At 38.7% G+C, this 25,703-nt stretch overlaps 2 protein-coding genes across 2 annotated transcripts; one reads left to right on the forward strand and one right to left on the reverse strand.

Moving 5' to 3' along the window:
* Positions 1 to 433: 433 nt before the first annotated feature.
* Positions 434 to 15,665, reverse strand: smc6 (structural maintenance of chromosomes 6; the record flags this gene model as incomplete). The annotated part of the gene is made up of 26 exons (XM_079261644.1): positions 434 to 532; positions 694 to 791; positions 1,641 to 1,793; positions 2,013 to 2,118; positions 2,231 to 2,356; positions 2,714 to 2,859; positions 4,116 to 4,253; positions 4,360 to 4,530; positions 4,628 to 4,708; positions 4,861 to 4,996; positions 6,288 to 6,448; positions 6,565 to 6,679; positions 6,774 to 6,975; positions 8,418 to 8,596; positions 8,697 to 8,867; positions 8,953 to 9,041; positions 9,128 to 9,274; positions 9,463 to 9,558; positions 9,689 to 9,808; positions 10,896 to 10,997; positions 11,155 to 11,235; positions 11,369 to 11,430; positions 13,352 to 13,488; positions 13,621 to 13,726; positions 15,315 to 15,426; positions 15,600 to 15,665. 26 exons carry the CDS (start codon positions 15,663 to 15,665, stop codon positions 466 to 468), a joined length of 3,168 nt encoding a protein of 1,055 aa, XP_079117770.1. The 3' UTR covers positions 434 to 465.
* Positions 15,666 to 21,736: 6,071 nt separating this feature from the next.
* On the forward strand, positions 21,737 to 25,345 carry tdrd6b (tudor domain containing 6b; the record flags this gene model as incomplete). The annotated part of the gene is made up of 1 exon (XM_079261645.1): positions 21,737 to 25,345. One exon carries the CDS (start codon positions 21,737 to 21,739, stop codon positions 25,343 to 25,345), a length of 3,609 nt encoding a protein of 1,202 aa, XP_079117771.1.
* Between the last annotated feature and the right edge of the window lie 358 nt (positions 25,346 to 25,703).

A 25,703-nucleotide genomic window follows, 5' to 3' on the forward strand; every position in this document is an offset into this window, starting at 1 on the left:
CGTGTACACACGTTTCTCTCTTTGGTGATTGAAAACTGGTACATGTGACCTTTTTGTGTATGTGAACAGTTAACACACAACAAACCCTCTCACCTAAAGTTAATCTAGAAACTCAAACCTATTTTACAAGCATTTATAGCAAAAAAAAAGCTTTTAAATAGTTTGCATTTCCCACACTACACACGTAATAATAGTATTCTAAACTCAAATAACTGAAATAGGAAACTAATAAGAAAATCATCTCTGTTGCAATGTAATGGAGTAAAACTGCTCCAGACATCAAAATGATTGTTTGTCAGGTTTCACAAAAAGGGAATCTATCACTTCAAATGAATGAAATGGCTAAACAGCACAGGAACTCACAAACACATAAAATAATACTGGCATATAGATTAACTGTACACAAGAGAGGTGTCTCTCTGCTGCAGTCATCGTTGCTGCGTTTCCACGTCTTCATCTCTTGTTCTATTCTCGTTCTCTTTGTGGATCCTGAAGCTGGTGGATTTTGATGAGGTTTGTTTTGGGAAAATCCCTGAAATATGTTAAAACAGTCGATCTGTTATCAAACACGACTGATGAACTGCAGGAAGTGTGTGAAGCAGCACCACCGAACAGAAATTTGCCGACTCTTAAAAAAAAGGAAGTGATACCATTTTAATTGTGAAATGATAAAAATCTCAAGTCAGGCATTACCGGGTGCTCAGGGGAGTGATGAAGATAAACTGCCGCCGGTGTTGCCGCTCTGAAAGCTCCAAGAGGAGATCTAGACAGATTCTCCGATTGTGCATGTCCTGCAAGGAAAACAAATGAGATGCATTTGAGTGATTCGCACTGTTGTGCCCTTTTTGCTGTTTTATGTTTGTTTATGTTTATGCTTTAGTTTAAAGGGGTGCTATTATGGTATTTGGAGTTTTCTGAGCTTTCTACAGTGTTACAGTGTTGAGTCCTCATCAGACATTTGAACAGCACCATTTTTTATCACCTAAACGCATGTTTGAGTTTGAGTTTGAGTTCCAGCACGCTCTCCTTCGGTTTCCATGGCGACAAAAAACGTGTCGTTTTAGAGTTTTTTCTACTTCAAAATCCTTGTGACGTCCCAGGGGATGAGGTTCGGTGATTGGTTACCTTCTACTGGTTAACAAGGGCATGTACAAATACATCAGGCGGGTGGAAAACGTGGGATAAAGTTATTTCCAACGATGGCTGGTGAGTTTACCAAAGAGAGACATCCTGCTGCATTCGTTGCTGTGGGTTGCTGTTTTCCACTTTGTTTTCAGGCTCTGATTCAGGTTCCAACATGTAGGGCTGTATGCTATGTGGTGACATTGTATTTTGTTTTTTTATTGAGTTCATATTAGCCTAATCCTTCTGTTTATGAGATGTTACAATGACGGCGAAAGCAGGTGCGGTGCGCGCTACCGATGTAGTGCAGTGGCGGGAGGCGGGGTCTAACGCGGAAGAGTCTCAATCCACTCGTTTTGCCCACAGGCTGATCTGACAGCCTACGGAGAGGGTCGGTCTGAAGTAAATAAAGCGATTTGTGACAATAACTCGATCAATCCCAGCCCTTCTGGTCTCAGAAATAAAAATAAATTTGCCTAAAATGCACATAATAGTTCCACTTTAAAGTCCCATCTCACCATGTAGACGTCGAACTCGTCGAGGCATCTGAAGGGGGACTCTGTGATCTCCCACAGGGACAGCATGAAGCACACAGTGGAGAAGGAGCGCTCGCCACCAGACAGCAACCTCATGTCACTCGCACTTCCTTTCTCCTTGCCTGGAGGCTTGACCTTTGTGCCGGAGCAGATCTGAGTGTTACTTGTACAAGCAAGATATTTTTTCTTTTAAAAGGTTTTCAAACTTACAGCAAAGTGATAAACATCCAAAATGTTTTTACCACCAAGGTGTAAGATGCATATAATGATTCAAAAGTGTCCTCGGAGAAAACATGGCCGTGCTACAGAATACACGCTAAGCGACCAACTTTCTCCCGAAACAAACAAACGTACCGAGATTGACAGCGTCTCATTGTTGTGATCAAAAATCATGGAGCCGCAGCACTTCATCTTTATCAGGAAGTTGTTAAAGTACAACTTACATCTGACAGAGAGGGACCTTCAATGAAGATAGAAAAATAATTTAATAAATCACAGTTTATTACAGCTATTTGAACATCAGGCCTGTTTATTCCTTTTTTGTCTTTTCTTTTTTAAAGTTGATTATTTACCTGCGCATTATTTTGTATCTGTTCTGTCTGTCGGTTATGATGTTATCGAGACAATCAATGAACCTCCGCAGGTCTCTCACCTGGTTGGTTTTCTCTCTGTAGAGAGAAAGGGCCTCTGCATAATCCCTAAAACGGTTCAGAAGAAAAAGTTGGAGGAGTTTACATTTTCCCGACTTCATAAAAACAAAGGGCAGGAGAGGATTTAAGAATGACAAATGTGAAACAAAAGGAAAAACATTTCATTTTTAATGTGTTAATTTTTTTTACATTTCTGTTTATAAGTCATGATAAAAAATAGATGAACAAAAATAGATGTTTCCATTTGCTGCGTTGCACCAGAGGCTGGTGCACATCTGCAGCTCCTGGCAGGGATCAATACAAACCACACATTGATGATCACACCTCCCAATCCACCTCGAAACAAGCAACAACTGAAAGAAAAGCACAGAAATGGCAAATGTTTTCTGAACGGTGAAGTCTCACCTGACCACCTGCTCAGTTTCGCCATAGCTGCTCTCGTACACCTTCAGCTTCTTCTTTAGGCGTGTGATTTCCAAGTCCATGGCTCTGGTGCTGCAGGTCACGTGTTGCCGCTCTGGACTGATCTCTTTAGCTTTGGCAACATATTCCTGTCATCACAAAACATTTCATTTTCTTTTTCTCTTCAATAGAAGATACTAGCAATCCTCAATGCCTTTTATACAAGTAGATTAAACTTTAATCTACAGCGAGTCGACACACAAACATTGGCCTGGTATTTTCGGCAACCCAAGTAATATTTGAATACAAAGAAACCAAAACAAAGAAGTTCAGAAATTAACTTGTGTGTAATGAAATGAGAAGACACTGGGAAAAGTAGGTGTGTTGGTAATTACAACTTCAAAGTGCCTCCTATTTGTAGAAAAGTCGCATGCATTACTTAGATGTGATTTTCGCCCATTCTACCACACAATCTTCAACTCCTCTTCTAATACCCCTGATCTTTAGTTCATTCCAGATCTTCAACTGGATTCAAGTCCAGTGCTTTGCTGGACCATTACAGCAGCTTTATTTTCACTCTCTGAAACCTTGGCTGTGTGTCTGGGATCACTATCATGCCGACACGTCCACCTTTGGTTCATCTTAATAACCCTGGTTGATGGCAGCAGATGTTTAAAGAATGTCCTGATCTTTTTTTTTTTTTTAATATATATATTTAGCCTTCATTGATCTGAAGTTTACCAGCCTCCCCACCATGATGTTCCCACCTCCTTACACTGCTGTCACTGCAATATGGCATCCAAATAGCTTCGTTTTGGTCTCATCTGGCCAGACTGTATTCTTCTCATATATAATGTAGTTTAAAGCAAACTTTAAACAAGCTTAAACATGCTTTTTCACCAGCAACAGTCTTGTTTTAATGACAGCGCTAAGTGCTCCTTGACTCTTAGGCAACTCCTCTTCAATCCCATGTCAGAAATCTGTCACAGAGCACCTGGTTTATGGTGAAATGGGCCCCAGCAGTGTTCACTTAAACATTCAGAAGTTTAGAAAATGAACATTTTTAAACAAATGGACTGTAAAGGTCTTGGACTTGGGAGGGCGCATTGCTATTCCCAATCATCAGTTGGGACTTTACGAATTATTGATAGATTTTAGCGGTTCATGCACTTCTTCTGTGTCATCTAATTTCATTATAATTAATTTCCCACCTTCTTTGTTGTAGTTTCTTTAAATGTATGGATTACTTGGGTTGTTACCAACATCTGGTGAAAATTTCCTGTCAATATCCCCATTGAAAATGTAGTTACTGAGGAAAATGTTAGTAGAAAACCTTCTAAATAAGCTTGTTAAATAAAACAGCTTAATGTTATCTAATGAAAAACAACATAGCAGATCTTGTTACCTGCAGCTCTTCTTCTCTTTCAGAAAGGTCACTTTTCATGCCTTGGATGTTATCTTCATGAGCCTTCAGTTTGTTTTCTAATAGCTTCAGGTTACGCTCATATTTCACACACTCTACCTCCAGTTTCAGCTGCTCGTCCTTTAGCATGAACACATTAACATTGATGAAATAGACCAAAATTATTTTGAGGCTGCGAGAAATAAAAGCAGCAGACAAAATGTCAAATATGTTCCAAATGATCTACCTTCAGTGGATCCATTTCTTCTGAGAGTTGATCAATCTGATTTCTAACAGATGAGTACTTCAAGTCTGACTCCTCTGACATTTTACGATGCTTGTCGAGCTCGGCCTTTGCTGCCTCAACGGTTTGTTTTTCTGTCTTGATTTTATGTTGGTTTTCTTGTGTGACCTCTTCCTGCACAGTTTGAGAATTTAAAAATGTTTATTTGGCCTTAAATGTAGTATTTTTATTTCTGATTCAATAAAAGAAACAAAAAAAACTAGAGGATCACCAGGGAAGTGATGTCATCAGTTTGCTCCTCACATGCAGTTTCCAGCTCAATTATTGACGCTTTAACTTTATTCACAGAGGCCTACAATGATGTCAACAGAGTACAACATAATTACATATTTATACAAGGGACCTGCTACTATTAGACAGTTACACAATCTTTTTTTTCCACAAAGGAGACTGGAAATACTGAGAAATGAATGTAAAAACACAAGGAGAAGACTGCTCGCTGACCTGAGTGCTCTTCAGGCTCATGATCGTCCCGTTCAGGCTGCTCTCCATATTCACAATGTCCTCAGTTACAGAGTTTACATGCAGCTCAAACCTGGACAGCTGAGCATCCCGATTTGCCAGGTCTGACTCCAACAATCTGTGACAAAAAAAGTTGCTTTTAATTCATTAGGTACTGGAAAGTGTTTATACTCCCGTAGAAACCAAATATCTTCTAAGAAATCACTTGTTTTGCAGATGATCTGATTTTTGCTTCCAGGATAGCTTGGTATTTATTTAATCTACTCATGTTGAGAAATGCTCCCAACACAACCTCCAAGCATGATGGCTCTACTTCCATGTTTAGCAGCTGTTTTGCTGGGGTCTTTTCTGAGCTAAAGAACTTTATTTCAGCTTCATTTGCCCACATCCGTTGTGAGCAGTGATGTTCATTAAAAAACATTTTTTTAATTTATAAAAACAAAAATGGAACATATTTCGTCATATTGAACATAAGTAAATAAATCCAAAATGTAAATGCATGCGTTACTGCTCCTTTACATCTGTCACTTAGGAGGTCACAGAAACTGGAACAACACATCATATCAAGGTGCAGACACTTAAAGTAAACCTGTTGCATTAAGCGTGGTATAAAGTTAATCATAAGTACAAAAGTTAGGAACATGTAGTAGTAGCATGTAGAAGAACCAAACACACACAGCCACAACAACCTGGCACCACCATCTCATGCTGGTCACACACTGCTGTAGGATGGCATCCCATTCATCTACTGGCATTTGCCACAAGACAGCCAATATGGTTGAGCCACTTGGGCACAAACAGGATCCCACACTTGTTCAGTAGTCACAACTGCGGGCAGGTTTTTCCAGACTCTCCATTCCCAAATTCTGGATGTAGTCTAATAAACCCCAATCTGTTGGAGCGAGCGCTGTCATCTTGGAAGTCAGAGTTCTGTCCCAGACTGGTTGCAGAATCTCATCTCGATTTCCCTCAGGATTCCTTAAGATTGCCTCCAATGATGACAAAACCAGTTTTCACAATAAGTTGTAACCTTACTGGTGCAGTCAGTAGTGTTTAATCCAAAATGACCACTGTCACAGGGTCCATGTTCACAGGGCAGCATGGTTACCAGAAGCTCCAAACATGAGTTAATAACAAAAACAAGCCATTTGCCATTGGCAGAAAACATATGTCAGGTTCTTCATTGGCGCATCCAACATAATCAATTCGACTGCTCATCACACAAATTGTGATACCATTTAAAAAGAAAGTAAACAGAGTTTCTAACAGTGTGAGATTTATTATCAAAAAGCCTCGTTACAACGGAGCAATAATCCACCAAACGCAAATTCTGTCTTCCAAGTTTAGTATACTTAAAAGTATGGAATATATTTCATTAATCTCCTGATATTAAGAGTTGAATTAGTTACCTTAATTCAGTCTCGATATCCCCACTGAGGTATTTTGCCAAGCTGAATTCGGAGGTGTAGTAACGATTTAGAAACACCTGATCCCCTTCAGCGGTAAAAGCTTCACGGCAATTTTTAGGTGGTCGACAATGCTGCATGACCGTCCTCGCTTTGTCTTTTTCCTGGCATCAGGCATCAGAACAGAAAGCCAGATGGTTAAAAAAAAAAAACAACAAAAAAGAAAAACAATAGCTGCTACAACAGACTAATCGTAAACATGCCCGAGTGAGTCACCAACTTTGATAATGAGAATTGATTCGATCCCTCGCATATCAATCAGGCAGTTGATGATCACCGGACTTGTTGCTGTGATTATGTCCAGAACGGAAGGATAATCTGGATGATGTGCTTTCCTAGGAAACAGAACAAAATAAAAAAAAATTTAGAAAGAAAATGAAGTTATATAAGGCAAATGTGGGGATGGAAAGAAGATGTAATGCCGCTGACCGTCCATGAACGTTGTAGAGTTTATCAGAAAAGGGGCTGACGATGATCTGAGGTCTGTTTCCTTTTGGATAATAGTGAGACATCAGCTCTTGAAGGACTGTCTCATCTTTGTAGTTGTCACAGCAGAAAGCCTTCATGAAGCTCCGCAGGCAACATTCAACAGCCACAGAATACATGGGATTCTTTAAAGTGATACACGCCCCTGAGAACAAAACACACACCTGCGACATTTAACAGCATATTTCCTAACTGTGTTAGCTTTAGCTATCTGACATGCTAAATCACAAAGGAGTCACTACTTTAGCATGATAAAAAGGCTAAACATTTTTAAAAGGAGTTTGTTTGCATTTGTGCACTTAGTGCTAAAAACTGATTTAAACTCATGTCTACACTGTAATTCTGAGGAAGCTAAAAGCTAATGGTTAGTCTGTCTCAACATCACGGCCGGAAACAAGTCCCCAAAACTCTGAAATAAGCCACTTATATTAGCTTAATTTATTCAAAATTCTAAGTTAGATTATTGTTTTCAAACTATTAAACTGCGCTTATGATTCCTTTCCTCCCAGATAACATAGTCAGAAGGGCTGAATTGCTCCTGTATGTATAAATTTAAAACGACTAGCTCTTCTGGGCACTCGCCACCCAGATACAGTTTGTGAACCAGAAATAACGGTATAGTTTTTGTGTGGTCTTTAGTTCTGGTTTCCCGTTTTATTTTGTAGTTCTGTTTAGCTTTCTCTGTCCTGTTCATTAGCCCACCTGGTTTCATTTGGTTCATTCAATCCACCTGTCTTGTTGTGTTTCTGTGTATATATACACTACTTGGTTTCAGCTCCCGTTTGCCCGTTCATTGATGTTATCTTCTCCTTTGTCCTTGTGTTTAATTATTCTCAGCATTTCTTCTGTTTTTGCCTCTCCATCCTATTTTTGGATCTCTGCCATTTTGTGATAAGAAGGCTGCATAGTTTTTATGTTACCCAGAAAAGTCAATGCAAATTAATATGTTCAGCTGCAGTTGCATTAGCATAACTGCACCCATTATTTAACAACTCATTCATTCTCCGATCCGCTTAGTCCGACTAAGCGTCACAGGGGAACTGGAGCCTATCCCAGCAGTCTATAAAACAACTCATTCCTTATATTTTGCAATCACAAATCACATTCACAAATACAGTTACTGTGTTATCCTGTTATTAGTTTAACCACTAATTCCAGTTATATTTCTCTATATTTATTGCTGGTTTGTGGTTGTTCCTAGTTTTCTCAGTTTGTCTTGTAGGTGCTCCTGATGATTCTCTGCTTGTTTTCTTACAGAGGCTGTAAGGTGTTTTCAGTCATTATTTTTTTAACAAGAGTAGAAGCTGCTTGTCTGGTTTTTCTGTTTGAATTTTGACTGTGACTTTTTTTCTGTTGTTTTCTATGTTTTATATCTGTCTGCTCTTTTTCTTTTAAGTCTGTTCCCCATCAGGTCGTGCATAATTAAAAAATGATCAAGTCTTATATTTGCAGAGCTTTATTTTCCTGTTTGCCATGGCAAAACAAATTTAAGCTGAAAAGGACAAGGAAAGACCTAGCAAATCCTATAACTAGCTAAACTTAGCTAAATTTCAATTGCAATGCAAAAATAAGTAAGCAACAAGGTACCTATAGGCCCAATTGGTCTCTTAAGAAATCGTCCAGCAGCGTGCGCCTCAGCAATTGAATTAATCAGGTCCGGTATGTGGTCTCCAAACCGTTTAAGCCTGTTCGACCGACTGGCAAGGAGCTGGTTCTTTCTCTTCAGCTTGGACTCATATGAAACCTGGATGCTCCTTTTTTCCACTCTAGTAAACAAACAGAACTTGGTGATAAAATGTCACAGGACTGCTTGGCTAATCTCTTGAGTTATTTATAGTTTTGGGACAACAATGACAGTTTTTCTACCTCAGTTTGTCCCGTTCTTCCTTTCCTTTATAGAGCGCCTGATGTTTATTCTTGATCTCCTTATTCAGCTGTGAACACTTGTTCTCAAGCTCTGCAAGCTGCGTTTTCAGATCACACAAAGTCTTCTGTTGCATTGCAAGACTGGTCTCTCCACCACTGTTCAGGCTCTCACTTGTTGAAAACATTTCAAATGAATCAGTGCAATTCTTGAAAAGTATACATGTATTTAAAAAAAAAAAAAAAAAAGCTTTTCTACCTTAATTTGGCCTTGTTTATTTTTTCCTGAAGAAGATTTTGCTCTTGTTCTGACTGTTTGAGCTTGTTCAGAGCCCGAAAATAAACAAGCTATGGAAAAAGAAGTTGTTACCTTGTCAAGCATCAATCAAACCCACTTATTTCAAGATTTGCAGACACAGTTTGTGGTTTTGTACCTCCTGTTCCTTGTAAGCTTTGCTAATGCTCTTCCCTTGCTGCTTTAATTTGAGTTTGTCCTGTGTTAGCGATTCCTGTTCCTCTCTCAGACTATCAGTTCTGCTTTTGATGCCCTGCATCTTTTTCTCTAACTGTATGATCTTAGTCTGCAGGGTGAAAAAAAAGAGAGATGAGCCAAAGCGCCTTTAAGGAGAAGAACATTTAGCCTAAACACTTCTTTCAAACACTTGAAGGATGAAAAGTCCGTTTATATGGCATCAAGGGTCTGAAGTTTTCCCACATTTATAAATAGACTTGTGTTTATTTAACAGACCAGAAACATGTTGTGACTCACCTGACAGAGCCGAAGGTTTTCCTTATGTTTGTAATTATTCTCTTCCTTTTCAATGTTGTCCTTTAAATGCTGGATGATTTGCTCTTTCTCTTCCACCTGAAGTTAATAAACAGAAATTAATACCTAAATGGGAATGTCAACAAGTACATAGCTTTCATTATTTATCTTTAACAGAGAGCATCATAGTCTGTATTTTTTTTTATTCCTGGTCTGTTTCATCTCTCACCAAACACCATGCCATTTTTTTCTTCAGGTTTTCCAAAACCTCTTTCAGGTTGCTGAGGGATGACAAGTTTTCATATTGCTCTTTCCTCTGTAGAAACTCCTGCTTTAAGTCTTTCAAACACTAAAAAAAAGAAAAAAAAATCTCTTTAATAAGGATATCTTTTACACAAAAAAAAAAAAAAAACCACCAGCTGCAAGCAAAACTTACCTGCACTTTCTGTCCGCTTTCTTTGGTATTAAGTTAAATAACTTAGCAACACAAACAGCAAATCAGCCTTAAACATGGCAGAAACTCTATGCATCCACACATGTAGACACGGTCACTGACTGAGGTTCAAACCAAGCATTAGAACGGCAAAGAAATGGGATTTAACTTACTATGAACTGCAACTGCGAATTATGTAAATGCACTGACTACTTAAATACCGTTGCTGACCATGTCCATTCCTTTTTGAGCAAAGTGTAGCATCTTCTAATGGACAATTCCAGCAGGATAATTCTCCATGTCCCAAAGCTCAAACCATTTTTTCAAACCGGTTTCCATTTAGTTTCCTAGTCAACAGAGCAGCTTTGGGAGGTGGAGGAACAGGAGAGTCTCATCATGGATGTGCAGCAACTGTGTGATGTTTCATGTTAATATGGAGCAAAATCTCTGAATGTTTCCAACACCTTGTTGAATCTATGACACCAAGAATTATGCTAGTTCTGAAGATGTAAAGGAGGTCCAACCTGGTACTAAAAGGTGGGTGCAATGAAGTAGCTGGTGAGAGTCAGTATTTATTTTTCTGTACTGCATTGCCTTGTTTTGTTTGGTTTAAACAAGGTAAACATAAGGGGCGGCAGCTTCTGAACCAAACCACCAGAACATTACATGCTCCCAATGTCTGAAGGGCAGAATTGGTATGGCAAGTTAACCCTGCTTTTTTAGGTAAATTAACAGTACATTTCTGCTAGTAATAGTAGTAACTATCTACTAAACAGATTTAATGATCATCTGACAGAAATAACAATTAAAATGTTAAACTGCTAATAAATAATGTTTTGCTGACCCATTAGTGTCACATATCTAGTTCATTTTGCTTTGAAGAAAAGATACAGGCTTGTGTTAACTGCCTGTCAGCTTGCCTCTTTTCTCCTCTATTCCTAGATAAATAGAGGGCTGGAGTGGAGGAATCAAGCGTGTACAAATTGGGAAATGAGTGTTGTACCTCTTCTTGCCTTTCAACTTGCTGCCGCGTGACTTTTTCTGTGTGTTTAATGTGGATGTAATCTCTCTTCATCTGTTCGAGCAGAGTTGCTTTCATGAAGAACTGCAAGAGATTAAAGCAGAAAACAATATTTACAGGATATTCTATTTAAAAATTTAAATATAAACACATGAGCTTCTTTTGACAAAGATGTGACCACATAACCCAAAGCTTTTTATGAACAAGGTGACTTTTTTTTTTTTTTTTTAATTTTATTTACCTTGTACTTGTCTGATTCACTTTTAGAGTGCAGGAACTGTTTACTCATCTCCTGGCTGAGAATGGATACTGGGTTATCCAACTGGAATACACAAACAAACATCTTGCTGAGGTCTTGAAACATTCATTTTCACTTAACAATTTGTGTGTCAAACCACCACAGTTTCAATAAAACATCAGTACATTCACAGGAGGGTGAAAAGGTTTATAAGTACCTGGATATTAAAGTGATCCAAAATGGCTGTTAATTCTTCTTTCTTGTTTGAGATAAGTTGTCCTAAAATAAAGAAAAGACAATTAATATCTCCTCTGGAGAAACAAAATGAATTGAAAGAAAATTACATGTTCAATTATTAGATTTTTGCTATTTTGTAAACACAAACATCAAAATATCTGCTAAAATATGTGAAGGTTTAAACTGGATCAAAATGTTTTGCGTTTTTAATTAGAGCAAAGCTATACAAATGCATTAGCTGAACATGTTAAAGAGCTGGAAGAAGCTACAAAATGTTTGAACACTTCAGTTAAAGAAAAAGTTAAAATATTCAGGAAAATGTATGAGAAATGAGAATAGACGTGAGAAGAGACGTGTCATCTATGTGATGTTCTTCAAAGATCTGGCATAAAAGGGAAACTGCTTCTCTCGATTCAACTTGTCTTCGCTGATCCACAAGCTGTTGTCTTTTACAGACTGTTATCAGCCCATTTCCAGCTAAAACCAGTCACAAGACAAGGTTGTCCCTTGTCCCACTGGTGTTCACCCAAGCCGTTGAGCAACTTGCTTTGGAAATCTACAAAATTCCAATTCATAAGACATATAGATCAGTGATCTAAAAGATTGGATAGCTTGATATGCCGATGATGTCATTTTGTTTTGCACCATCCAGAAACAAACTTTTAAAAGTTAAAATTATACTAAATATGTATCTTTTCATTAAAAATGACAGATCAAACACTCGCTTTACATAGTACGTAAAAAAGAAAAAAAGAAACTTTCCCCCAGTATCGAAAAAAATTTGTTTTCATTAACTACATTCCCTTGTTGGCGAAGGTAACTAGTATCTCTTTCAATCCATCCCTTTTCCTCCTTCACCATTAGCTTAAAAAACTCTTTCCAGACGGCATATGGAACTACAAACATCCCAGGCTGAGACGCTCTCTGTAATATTTACCTTACCATCAAAGTAGATTACATTTACCACATCTTGACTGGTACTACTGGCAAGCCCAAGTTACTGTAGGAATGTTTTATTTTGATAAGAATCACACAACCGATGGGTTTCAATAAAAACTCAACTAATTAATGTTCCTGTAAATTAATATATACTCTGCAAACAAGCACAAATTAATGAAACAAACAAACATTTCTTTAAAAAAGATAAAAACTTATGATCTGGATCAATGTAAACGCGTACCTGGAGAAGTCGATCAAACTCATGGGTTTCCCTCGTTTTTGGTAAAGATATCAGACCTTTTTGACAAAAGCTGTCCTCTCATGACATTTAAAGAACTCATTCAGATAAAAATTACTTTAAACATCTGCGGCTAAGTAGCATAATCTGAGCCAGACATGGAACTAGTCTGAAACTTTCCACTATCCACCATAACAAACCGAAGACTTAACTTTCCATGCAGCAGCATCTGTTTGTTAGCAACTTTACTGAATCATCTTACACCTAACAAGCATGAAGGACAGACTGACAGGAGGCTTTAACAGACTAGAGATGTTTGTGTTCTCGCTAAAATCCAATCACAAACATGAACTTTGAACTATTCCATTGTAAAGTTTGAAGAGGATCTTTAGTCCATTGTGTCTGTGAGTGTCAAACGATGTTATTTTGAAAGGGTGTTAGATATATCGGCCAAATCATTGGTAAAAAGGTGCCCATTAACCCAACACTGTGTGTGTGGAGGTGAAATGTTATATAGCAAGTGTTCAGAATAAAATGAAAACCATGCTTAAAGACATAATGGCTGGAAAAATCATTTTTACTATTTTGTTTGAGAAAAATGATCAAAAGCTTGACAATTTTTGGAAAATCTGAGGTTCTTTATGAATATAATAATAATTTAATCAATCAATAGAATAAAGAAGACTCGATCTTCTGTCTTTGATGGTAAGTAAGTATTTAGCCGTGTTTATTCATCCAAAATTCAAGGACAGTTTCATAAAATGAAGACAAAGTCTTGAAAGTCACCTGATTTGCTCTTCAGCCTGTAGGTCCGACATCCATCACTCAAGATGCGCTGCTCAACAGTGATGCAGTCACCATAAACATCGTGTTTGTATGCATCTGCCCCTCTGTTTCTGAGCATCACACTTATATCTGCGGTACTAAGCAGCACAATAAACCATCATAGCATTTAACTGGTGAAGAAAACAGCACTGCCTCTAAAGATAAAACATACACTATTTGTTATTTAGGAACATTCCTGATCAGGTGGAATATCTCAATATCTTACTTACTTTTCACCAGTTTTCACAAAATCTTTCAGTGACACCCCTCTGTTCGTGACAGTGGCCTTTCCACCGAGCCCTACGATCAAAGCCGTGAGGATGGCGCTTTTCCCACCTGAGGATTATAAAAGAAAGACAAGGTAGGAGGAGCATATTACAAACTAATCTCATCTACGGGTCAGTTTTGGGTCCTAAAGTGTTCACACTCTATGTCAGGGGTACTCGGTTCGGTCCAACGAGGGCCGCAGTCCAGCAGGTTTGTCATGTATCCCCATTTCAACACATTTGGACCAAATTAAATGGATCCAACAGTTGATTAGGTTCTGCACAACGCTTATTAGTTTGAGTTAGCTGCGCTGTAGCAAGGATACATGGAAAACCTGAAAACATCTTCAACCGCAGTAAACGCTTGATAGCAAGAAGCTGCATCATCGTATCCTCCTGTATCATAATATATCCTATTAAAGCACAATTTTCATCTCAACCTCCCATAAATAGCCTACTCCCTAAATCTGTCTGTTGTCTTTAGTTTTCTTATAGCAAAACTATTACCAATTCCAAATTTGTATAAATCTAATTCAAGATGATGTTCCTCACAGTTCAGCAGCTGCACACAGTTGTGGTCAAGTGGTATTTTCTGAATAATTTTTCTCCCCCAATTCTTTTTTTAAATCTACTGTGGTTCCAGTACACTGTCATATACATTTAAACATTTCAAACTGTAAAAGATCATATAAAATTTAGGTTAATTATAGTAAACAGTAAGGAACACTGAATGAATGAGAATGAGAAATTAAAGTTTACAATAAAGGAGCTGATTTTGAACATCTAGATGTTGATCCACCTAAAACCACATTATCTTTTGACAAATTTCAAGTCTTATGTTCAGTTTTTTGTTTTTTGTTTTTATCATCAGGTGTCCAGAAACAAAGATAATACGCCCTTCTGAAATCCGAATTTGGCCTTGCATTGCTGAGAGAAACTGGTGTTTGACATGTAGATGCTTCGTCACAACTGTGAACATAATCTGTCAAAAATAGCTTTATCTCCAAAGTTTATTCAGATTCTGAATATTTTGTAGCCGTACATGTAGTAGATAGCTGCAGGATAACCCATTTGATAGAACACAAAATTAAAAACAAAAACAAAAAAAGAAACTGAATTGTTGTGCGGCCGGGGGGTGGGAGGGACAAACACCAACTTATGTTATCTTGGGGGTCATAGCTCAAGAAGTTTGGATGAAGTTTGCTCAAAAAGAGATACCAATGTGAGAACATTGCTCATTCCTCAACAGCATGATCCTGACACGTTAAACCTTTCTGTAAAGGCGATTAATCAGGCTTTCCAATCATGTATAATAAAACACTAATTAGTATCATGAAAATTGTAAAGTACTGTGTAAAGTACTTGATCATACACGCATTTCCTGATTTTTGATGGCAAGTTTTTATTTGACCTATTTATTTGTTTGCCTTTCTTTCTTTCTTTCCGGCTATAATATCAGTAACATACAACAACCATGATTTTCATACATAAATTATTTTGATGTGATCAACTGACATAAATGTTTTTATAATAAGTTAAATAGAAATTTTAGAATTATATAGTCCAGATCTTCACAACAATCAAATGTGGCAGAATGTGTGTTAAACAAGCCAAAGTCAAAGTCAACATAATGTCATGTAAGACAGGCATATTCTTACTTCCATTGTTCCCAACGATGAAATTCACATTGGGCCCAAACTGGAACGGACCCAGATTGTGGTGACACATGAAATTTCTCAGTGTGACGCTTTCAATGAGGCCGATATCTCCCTATAAAATAGATGCAGAAAATAACCATTCAACCACTAGACTCCAAAGATGCATAACTTGATTTAAGGTTTGTGAAAAAAAAAAAAAAAAGTCCTTACTGTAACAGAACTGGTGAAGCCGACAGACATCGGTTCCTGAAACTTTGCAACGTCTGCTGCATTTTCAGCACTCACAGGTGTCACTTTACAACTCTTCACAGTAATCACATCGTTGATTAATTTGCCTTTCCTCTTACTCATTTTGAAAGTAGTTACTGAAAACAGAACCAACAAAACAAACGAGCAGTAATTAATAAACTTGGTACTACTAGTCTTCTCAGTTATAGGAAAGATTATTTTGTAAGTGGAAAACTGTTTTTGTGCTCAGTGGTTATTCAGCATAACTTGCTTGAGACTGACTTGCATCTTTTTGTCATTAAGGATTCTCATAGTTCAACACTAAACAAGTTCTTCCTGGTTTTCCATTGAAGCTCAGAGAAACTCCTGTAACTATACTTACAACTGGTTTCAAAGCTGGGTAGCTTTAAAAGATTCAAAATCACAACACAACTTAACAAAAACAAAGAAAAACATTTATTAAAAACAGAGAGAGAAAAGGAGAAAAACTGGCATTTTGTGTAGATGCCAGGAAGCAATGGTGTTTAGCCAGCAGTCAATTCAGAAACAGGTGTAAAGTCAAATAAAATAACATGAACTAGAATAGTTTGCATGTCTGATGTGGTTCAGAATTACTACAAACTTGATGTTAGATCTGAAACAGAGCAAGTGAACCAAAAAAGCTGCTTTTCCTTACAACTTTGCAGCCCAGAAGAAACACTGGGGTCAGTGACCAAATGTTTTCACGAGCTCGCAGCCCCGTGTTGTCCCCTGCAATACAAAATAACAACAGGTGACTACAACCCTCCTAACTCCTCCTAAACTTAACGCTTTTTTCTGGACTCAACCAACAAAATCAACATATACACCTACCATCGTCTTATAGTCCCTTTGTGAGCTTTCCTCAGTTAATTTGGGAATTTTAAGGGAGAAAGAACCCCGTTTCCACACTTCCTGGTCGGACAATACGTTAAGCAATAAGTGAAAGTCTGCTGGGGGCGCGGCGTCATTTTCAGACGCGGAAACTGAGCGCGCTTTCTGATTGGCTCAATAGCCACGTGCGCGCAGCAGCGCATGCATAACACTTTCACATCTTGGAATACAAAAGATGGAGAAACGTCAGGGGAATCTTTCTGGATTAAAGACATAATTTAAAACAAATTAATTTCTCTGCCATTATTTTAGACGCAAGAAGTAAAATCAGAACAAGCGAAAGGCAGCTTGTCGGCCTATTTATCTGTATTGAACCTAATTTAATAGCTTTTGTTGGGGGTCATGGGGTCTATAACCCATGGCTGAAGGTGCAGTGTCTTCAGGTGCTGTGCAAGACGATTTAGTGATAGTAGTAAGCTACCTCAGGATAACTTTGAGTGGATCTGTCAACATCTCAAACCCTAAACAAGTAAACTCAGCAAACGGGACAGATTTTTTTTATTTTGGAAACAATAAAAGTATTTGTCTTAATTTTTTGTAGAGCACATTTGGTAAAATGTTTATCCATTTGTTTAAATAAATTGGGGGATGTATCTATTAATCTTAAAACTGTGCAGGCTTTGAAAGAGAAAATTCTATGCATGTTTTTTCCCCATATAGACTATTATAACAGCAACTTTTAAATATAGCAGCTTGCATGTTATAAATCACATATGCCCAAGTGCGGTCCTCGGGATCTAGCTTTCCTGCAACTTTTATTTGCAAACCTTGTCCAACATACCTGGATCAGGTGAATTCCTTTTCCTGCTTGTCATCCAGCGCTGCCTGGTAACGAGACATTCATTTGATTCAGGTGTGTTGGACAGTGGTGGTAGATCTCGAGGACGCTCACCGAGAGCGGGTCAGTTAGGTCGGAGGAGTATGGAAGATCGTTTGCGCCAGAAGGAGCAACATGAGACGCATTGTTTCTAACAAGCCAGGTGAGGAAAAGAGCAACGACTGCTATAGCGCATGTTTGATAATAAGTTGTTGACTTTTATACACTGAAAAGCATGCACACTAAGCATAAATGAATTTGACGACCTTGTTGTTTCTTTTAAAAACGGCACCAATAATTTCATTTTTCATATTATCACTAATTTACAGGTTGGAAATCACTGCATAAATCCAAGAAAATATAATCAAGAATAACTTTTTTTTTTTTTTTTTGCTATTCAGCTTTTCCCCATGCTGCTTTAATTTATGTGTGAAATCAAACATATAATCTATCATGTAATTTTTAAAAAAATATTACTTTTGTGAAACAATTCAGGTAAGTGCCATGATAAATTTGTTTTAGAAAACGGAAGCCAGGTTTTCAAGAATTTCAACCAGGGAAACAAATGTTTATGTAGAAGTCTGTGGTTGAATGAGACGTGCTTAAATGAGTTATCACTGTTGTCTTTGTTCCTTTATTTGTAGGTTACCCCAATTATCAAATTACAGATCTCTTGACTTTATTGGCATATTGTCTACAGGAGTATTGTCTTTTTTTGCTTCATGTGAAATAGGCTTCCATTGACAGAATTATTGGAGAGGTAAATGGTTGAAACTACAAAATATTTTGGTTCACATGAAAATGATTCACAATTGAAACATGAATCCAAAAGTTTGTTTGCACATTCAGTCATTTCAAACAATTGCATAGTGTTGCTTGGCCTAGCGCATTTTAAGTGTTTGTAAAGAGATCTCTCTCCACAAGATGTGAAATTCACAATGACTCATTTGAAGTGAATCAAGTGATGATTCACTGAGTAGAAAACGGCTGTTTGTGCAGGTGAAGTGAATCAGTTTAGGTTAAATACGAGCTGTGGGCGGTGAGCCAGCTGTAGGTGGCAGTTAGGTTTTCAGTCTGCACAAGTGCAAACAATCTAAATGTTCACTCCAATAACAAGCTTTTTGAGTGGTTTTCACACTTGGGTTTCACACCAAATATTTTATATTTTTATATCAACCAGGGTTTTATATAGCACTTTTCATACGTGGTGTAGGTCAAAGTGCTGTACTAAACCAAACAAAAAGGTTGCTATGCCAACAAGTAAGCAAGTTATAATTAAACCACTGGCTACCAGGGCTGTGTGATACTGCAAATTTTGGCATTGATCCAACACCCAGTATTGTGCTAATATTGTCAATTGATACTTTTGCATAAAATTTCAGTCGTTTAATGATTTTTGGCTTTTTAATGATTGATCATGATTATAAAATTGTTACAAAATTAATCTAGTTTTTAGAACAATTGAAAAATGTCACCAGTGTAACAAAATGATAAAATAACCATGTTTCACTTTTGTTACAAGTTTTAGAAAAATAAGGTCAACAGTGTAAATTGGCTAAATAATGGTAAAACCTACTATTGATAGCTTTTCACTCACATTCTTTGGCTTTTTGTCCCAGACGCCCTCTGCAAGAAAAATGTTTCATCTTGTTAATATCAAACAATACCAATGCTAATATTGGTATCAACAATATCGACTTTTTTTTTGTTTTGTTTTGGATCGATTCTCTCAGCCCTACTAGCTAAAATCACCCCCACTTCATATAAACAGAACTGATTAAAAAGCTCTTCTTGTACTTTGAATTAAAAAGGAGGTTTTGAAGTGGGGAAAATGCTGAGATATGCCTGTTGAAAGAGTGGCACTGACAATAAAGGCCCTCTTCTAGCTGTATGGACCGAGCATATGGTTGCCTGCGTGCTTCCAAAAACCACTGATAGTCATAGTCCATGGCTTGGTTCTATGTTAACTAAATCTTTTCAGCGTGATAGGAAAGGGGGGAAAAGGATAAACAAAAAGTATCATAAAGGTACTCCTAATGAGTAAATGTACGTAAGCACAAAGACTAGTATGTTCTCTGCGCTCCACAGCAATAATTAACAGAGAAGACTTGTTGGGACTGAACCACTCCACAAAGCCTTTGGCCGCATGGCTCAGGAAACAATGGGCCCTGAGTCTCACTACAAATCCCAGCATGCCCAGCCATTCACACCTAGGTGTGAAAAGAGGGGTGTAAGACAATGGTACCTCTAATTGGCCGAGGGCCCACTTTTACTGCGTGGTCTCTCATCAACATCACTGAGAATTTAAAAGCCCCAGTCACAAAGACCACCTCATCTTTCCATTGCTTCATGCATCAAACACATTGCAGCTGTTATCTGCCTTGCTGGACGAGTCAAGGCCCCATTGGATCTAACAAAGATTTGCTGTTTGTGTATCCGGCAATTCTTCACAAGGGTTAGTTCTTTGTGTACCCAGCAACCCTTTAAGGTACCTGAAACCATTGATGTTACTGGTTCTACCAGAGGGATCATCTCTACAGAACAAAGGCCTGCTGCAGGACCCAGTCTGCAAGGGCCTCCAGACCAGAACTATGAAGGATTAAAGAGGACTCCTCGCTGTTACCGAAAACAGTGCCAAGTAAGAGGCTCCTGTGTCTGGGCAGAGATGGTTTAAGAGATTAATTTCTTCTGTTAAGGGACCATATTAGCTAATGGTCTAGCTAATGAAAGCAGGGTGCTGCTATCGCCCTTTGATTTGTGTGGTTTTGCTGCTGCTGGTTTGGTTATTTTGTTTATCTCCATTTATCTGATTTCTGGAATGAAAATTAAGCTCCTTGTTTTGCAAACCAGTTGAAATGGACTGTTTGGCTATCTGTGTCACCTTTCTAAATTCCAGTCACAACCATGGGAGTTTCTCACATGTGTGCCTGTTAGGACCACATAAATGCCAATTCAAGTCATTTTCTTATTACTTTCATCTCCTCCTCTCCTTTCCTTTGTCTTCCTCAAAGTTTCCCAGGCCTGAGAGTCTTAAGACCACATGGCTATCTGCCTTTTTGTCCTTCTTCCTGTCAGCCATTTTGTAATCTGCTAAATTAGCATTAGCACCAGCTAAGCTAACATTAGTATCAAACGGCTAATGCTACCTGAAACTTGAGCTTCCTATTTCCTGTTGTCTGTCATCTTGTTCTCCTTCCTACCATTTAAGCATTCTGCTTAATTAGCATTAGCATCGGTTTGGCTAACATTAGCATTGAATGGCTGTTGCTAGCTGAAGTTGGAGCTTACTCTTTCCTGTTGACTGTCCATCATTTTGCAATCTGCTAAATTAGCCTTAACATCAGCTAAGCTAACATTAGCATTACAGAGCTAATGCTAGCTAAAGCTCATGCTCAATTCTCTCCCCCCAAATTGCCCATTATCTAGTCCTTCAGGCCATCTTGTATTTTGGTAAGCTGGCGCTAGCATCAGCCTCAGAAATAACACCCTTAACTCACTAACCACCCACTAGTCACTGTGGGCTAGGTGTGCTAAGCTACAGCAACCTCAAAATTAGTGCCTTACAGCCATTCATAGCCAACACCATTCGCCTAGTCTGTACTCAGGAGCTAGCACCATTAACACACACACATCCCTATTACCAACCTTCATTTAATGTCTCATTGTCTTAACCATTTTATTAATATATTTTTTGTTGTTTGACAATATTTTAGCATAGGAAATTCGAGTGCATCACATTGACTGAACCAATTGATGTTAACCTGTTGATGAAAATCTGTTTAATAAACTCTGGTCTATCTTAAACGGAAGCTGTCTGTGCTTATTTTGCATTTGTCTGTGTCAGATTGCCAGTGACAAAGCCAGTGCTTGATCTCAGCCTTCACTGCTGACTTTTGAGACTGAGGCATTGTTCAGTATCTTTGTGAACTTTGGTGTACTTGGTAAATCAAACCTACATCCTCAACACTTGTCTGTGGACAGCTGTTGATTGAGTCAAATACTGAACAACCTCTCTAGCCCCAACAGACTGAAGCAGAACAAATCAGAAGCCGGAGCTCAGAGAAGCCCTAATTTTCCACAATTAAGCTTGTTAAAGTCAAATACTACATATATATATATATATATATATATATATATATATATATATATATATATATATATATATATATATATATATATATATAAATTTTTTTTTTTTTAAATTGAATTCAGTATTTCACTAACATTAACTAAATGGCTCTAACACCTGTCTTAGGTCTGAAGTTGATAGAATGGCATAAAACAGCCAAACGGACATTTATTTCAGGCACTGACGAGAGTTGTGTGGTATTGCATTATTTGGCAGCTGTGTACAAATGATAACATGCTGGTATTACTTTTTTTTTTTTTTTGTTAATCACATTAACACTTATTTCTCCCCCCTTCATTTACAGGTTGTGTGTCGATATAAGCTGAAAAGCTCAGAATGTGTTCAATCCCCGGACTCCCAACACCAGGGTCACAAGTACCTGTTCTCGTCGTGAAGGTGGACCAAAATCCCAATCATGGTCTAGTGGAATTATGGGTAAACATGGATAATGGAAGAAAACACAGTTATGCACAGATGAAGGAGGAAATTCAGATTCCACAGAGAAGGTTTTATGGACCAGAAGGAAAACCAGGGGACCTGTGTTTGGTTAGCATCAGTGACACCTGGCACAGAGCTCGAATTGTATCGGTTCAAATTGAAACTTTCAATGTTTATCTGATTGACAAGGGTCAGCCCCATATCACCACAAGTGAGTCTTTAGCATGGGGCCAGAGTGACAGCTTTCTCCTCCCTCCTGAAATTGAGTCGTGTATTCTCGCAAATGTCTTAACTCAGAAGGAGTGGCCCGAACGAGCCGCAAAGCTTTTGCTGTGTCTGCCTGGGAAAAAGTTTAATGGACTGGTTCATCACGTCCTGATGCCAGACAGGATAATTCTCCTTGATATACCGTTCATTTCCAATCACATCTGTAAGCTTGGCGCAGCAAAGAAGGTCAAAGTAAATGAATTTAAAATACATGTGCAGAAGTATCTACAGGGAGTCAAAGGAGGAGTCTCATCTGAGACTTCCTGTTTAACACAGGAACACAGCCTGGATGTTGGCTGCAGACATGACCAATACCTTTATCCTGAACTGTTAACTAATACTTTTGAGACAGTAACTGTGACAGGGGTAACTGATCCGCAGAATATTTTTTGCAAGCTCCTCATTTTTTCCAAAGCAGTGAAGCTGTTGTCTGAACAGATCCAACAACACTATGAAGCAAGCTCAGATTTAGGAGACGCACAACCTCTGAGCTGTGGGGATCCATGTGCTGCCAGGGGCCTAGATGGCAGATGGCGCCGCTCCTTACTGAGGCAAGACATCCTGGCTAGTGATGGTACCGTGGAGGTATTTCATGTGGATGAAGGAGAAGCTGAACGGGTTAATGTTGGCAACATCAGACCGCTGCTTGGAAAATTCCTCCGAATGCCAGTTGTCACATATCGCTGTTCTCTGAATGAAATAAAAGCAAACAGAGATTGGACTGCAGATGAGACTGACTGTCTGAAATCGCTGCTCCTTCACCAGACAGTAATGGCAAAATTCGACAATTCCAATAAACCTCAAGATGCCTATTTTGTCACACTCTACGCTGATAATGCGGCCTGCATTAACAAAGTATTTCTAGATAAGGCAGGGCTTCTTGAATCTTCAAATCCTGAATGGGATTTACATGTCCAGAGTGAAAGCTCATCATCTCCCACTTCAATTGAAGTCAAACGATTCATGGATGTGCATTATAAAATCAATTTCACCAATTGTTTACCAGAGGAAAGCACCAAAAGCCAAGTGTTAAACAGCAGGGCAGGTGATGCATCCACCTCCAGCATGAATGGCATTGATCTCAACGCAAGCTGCGAAGTGCCTGACCCTCCTATATGCAATGGGCATCTTTTTTCCTCTGAGTCACTGAACGCATATGACGATGCATTTGCTGTAGGAAAAAGTGTTTATGTTAAAGTATCTTGCATTGAAAGTCCTCAAAGGTTCTGGTGTCAAACCACAGAAAGTGGCAATTCTCTGAGACGCCTTATGGATGACCTGCAAAACCACTATGCCTCTACCCATCCACAGCCACTCGTAGAGTCCATCTGTGTGGCTTGTAATCCAGACAACGGCATTTGGTACAGAGCAAAAATCATTGCAAATCAAGAGTTCCCTAATGTAGATGTCAGATTTATTGATTATGGTCAAACTCAAAAGGTCCCTCTGCAGAATCTGCGTGCTATTGATCCAGCTTTTCAACAACTGAATGCACAGGCACTTCAGTGTAGTTTGGTCAGTCCAACAGATGTCTCCAATCCCATACTTTCCAGTTGGACAGAGGATGCATTAGCAGAATTTCAGAAGTTTGTGGATTTGGGTCATTCATCAGGCACCGGGTTAAAATGCGTCATTAAAGCTGCAACATGCGACAAAGACGGTGTGCTGCTTAATGTGGTTGATCTTGAATCAGCATCTGAAAGCGCATCCAAGCTTCTAGCTCAGAAATGTGCACACCCTGAAGATCAGAAGGTCCCATCAAATGCCTACAGTTACTCTACACACAATATTGAGGTCGGTGGGAAAGAAAAAGTGTTGGTAACCTCTTCAGAGACTGTCAACCACTTCTACTGCCAGCTGTTCAGAAATTCTCGCGTGCTTGACGAAGTGATGAAAAATGTTGCAACACTTCTTGACCATCCTCAGAGTTCAGATCATTCACTTGGGCTTAATTGTGCTTGCTTAGCTAAGTACACTGACGATCAGTGGTACAGAGGTCAAGTAGTACAGATATCCCCAGAACTTGTAGTGCACTTTGTGGACTATGGAGACACCTTTGCTGTGTGTGAAACTAATGTACGAGCCCTTCCCTCTGAGGAAAACAGCATCAGATCTGTGCCTGTGCAGGCCATTCCCCTTGGACTATTTAACGTCCCTGCAGAGTTTCCGCAGGACGTAAATAAGTGGTTTGCAGATCATGCTATTGGTCATAATTTTACCATTTCAGTTATGGCAAAAGGGGAAAATGGGAAGCTAATAGTTGAACTGTTTGACGGATCCATTAATGTAAATGCGTTAGTCAGAGAAAAAATATCAAAAATAAAGCCAGAGAAGGTGACTGGTCTGACTCAGCAGAAGGAGCCGCAGCTCTCAAACAGCTCAGGAAGAGTTGCTTTGACAAATGCACATGGATCAAGACAGGAGCACATGAAAAGGACTACAGAGCAGAATGGGATGTGCACCACTCATGTGTCTCCACCGGCGACAAAACAGACTGTGATTTTGAATGGAGACTGTAGACCAACTTTGAATGTTGAAACAAAAGTGGAGATTCCCATTCAAGATTTCCTCAATACCTTAGAAATATCTCAGCATTCACCTTGCTCCAGCCCAGAAGGAAATGGGACCAACTCGTACACATGGCCAGACATGTCCTCTAACATTTTGGAAGTTTATGCTTCCTGCATTGTTGGCCCTCAATACTTCTGGTGCCAGGACAGCAACACAAAAAATCTGGATATATTGTGTAAACTTGCTCAGGAGGCAGGACAGGAGCAAGATGTTATTCCTCCTGAAGTGCTCAAACCTGGCAGTCCATGCCTTGCTCTGTTTTCCAGTGACAAGCAGTGGTACAGAGCTCAAGTAATTCAGAAAATGGACGATACACTTCATGTTCTGTTTGTTGACTATGGAAATGAGTCTGAGGTTAACCTCAATGTGAGATCCATGCCTCAGAGTCTGCTAGAGATGCCTCCTCAGGCGTTTTTGTGCCGTCTGAATGGATTCAACCAGTCTAAGGACTCATGGGATGATAAAGCTTATGACGACTTCTATTCCTTACTGGTTGATAAACTCCTCAGATTGACTGCGTTTTATGTGGAGGAGCACCTAGACATCAGCGTTCCACAGTATGCAGTTGAAATGGAGTGTGAAGGAATAATCGTAAATACACTAATGGAGAAATACTGGAAAGCAGAGGACATGGATGGTACCTTCGTCCAGCGTTTGGAGCCAGGTTAGTAATTACTTTTCTTTTTGTTTTTTTTTCATTTAGTGGTGTTTTTTTTTTTGTTTTTTTTTTTTTAATTAAAACTTGCAATGTGATCTCTAATTTCTAGTGGACCGGGATTAAACTGGAACCATGGATGAGGCCATTTTGGTTTTTAATCGGTAAGACTTAACTATCTTATTTCTTTCTCTTTTACTTAAATCACATTTCTCTGATGCATTTTAGTCTCCATCTTTCAGCTCAAGACCCACAAAGGCCTCCTGCTTAACCTGGCTGTGATCAGTCTCTGACTGGTTGTTTTTTGACTCTGCTTTTTTTTTATGTTACCAAATGAAAAACTATTGAGTAAAATTGTCTCTACACACATAT

Source organism: Telmatherina bonti (assembly GCF_933228915.1).
Source record: "Telmatherina bonti genome assembly, chromosome: 22".
NCBI classification, from domain to species: Eukaryota; Metazoa; Chordata; class Actinopteri; order Atheriniformes; family Telmatherinidae; genus Telmatherina; species Telmatherina bonti.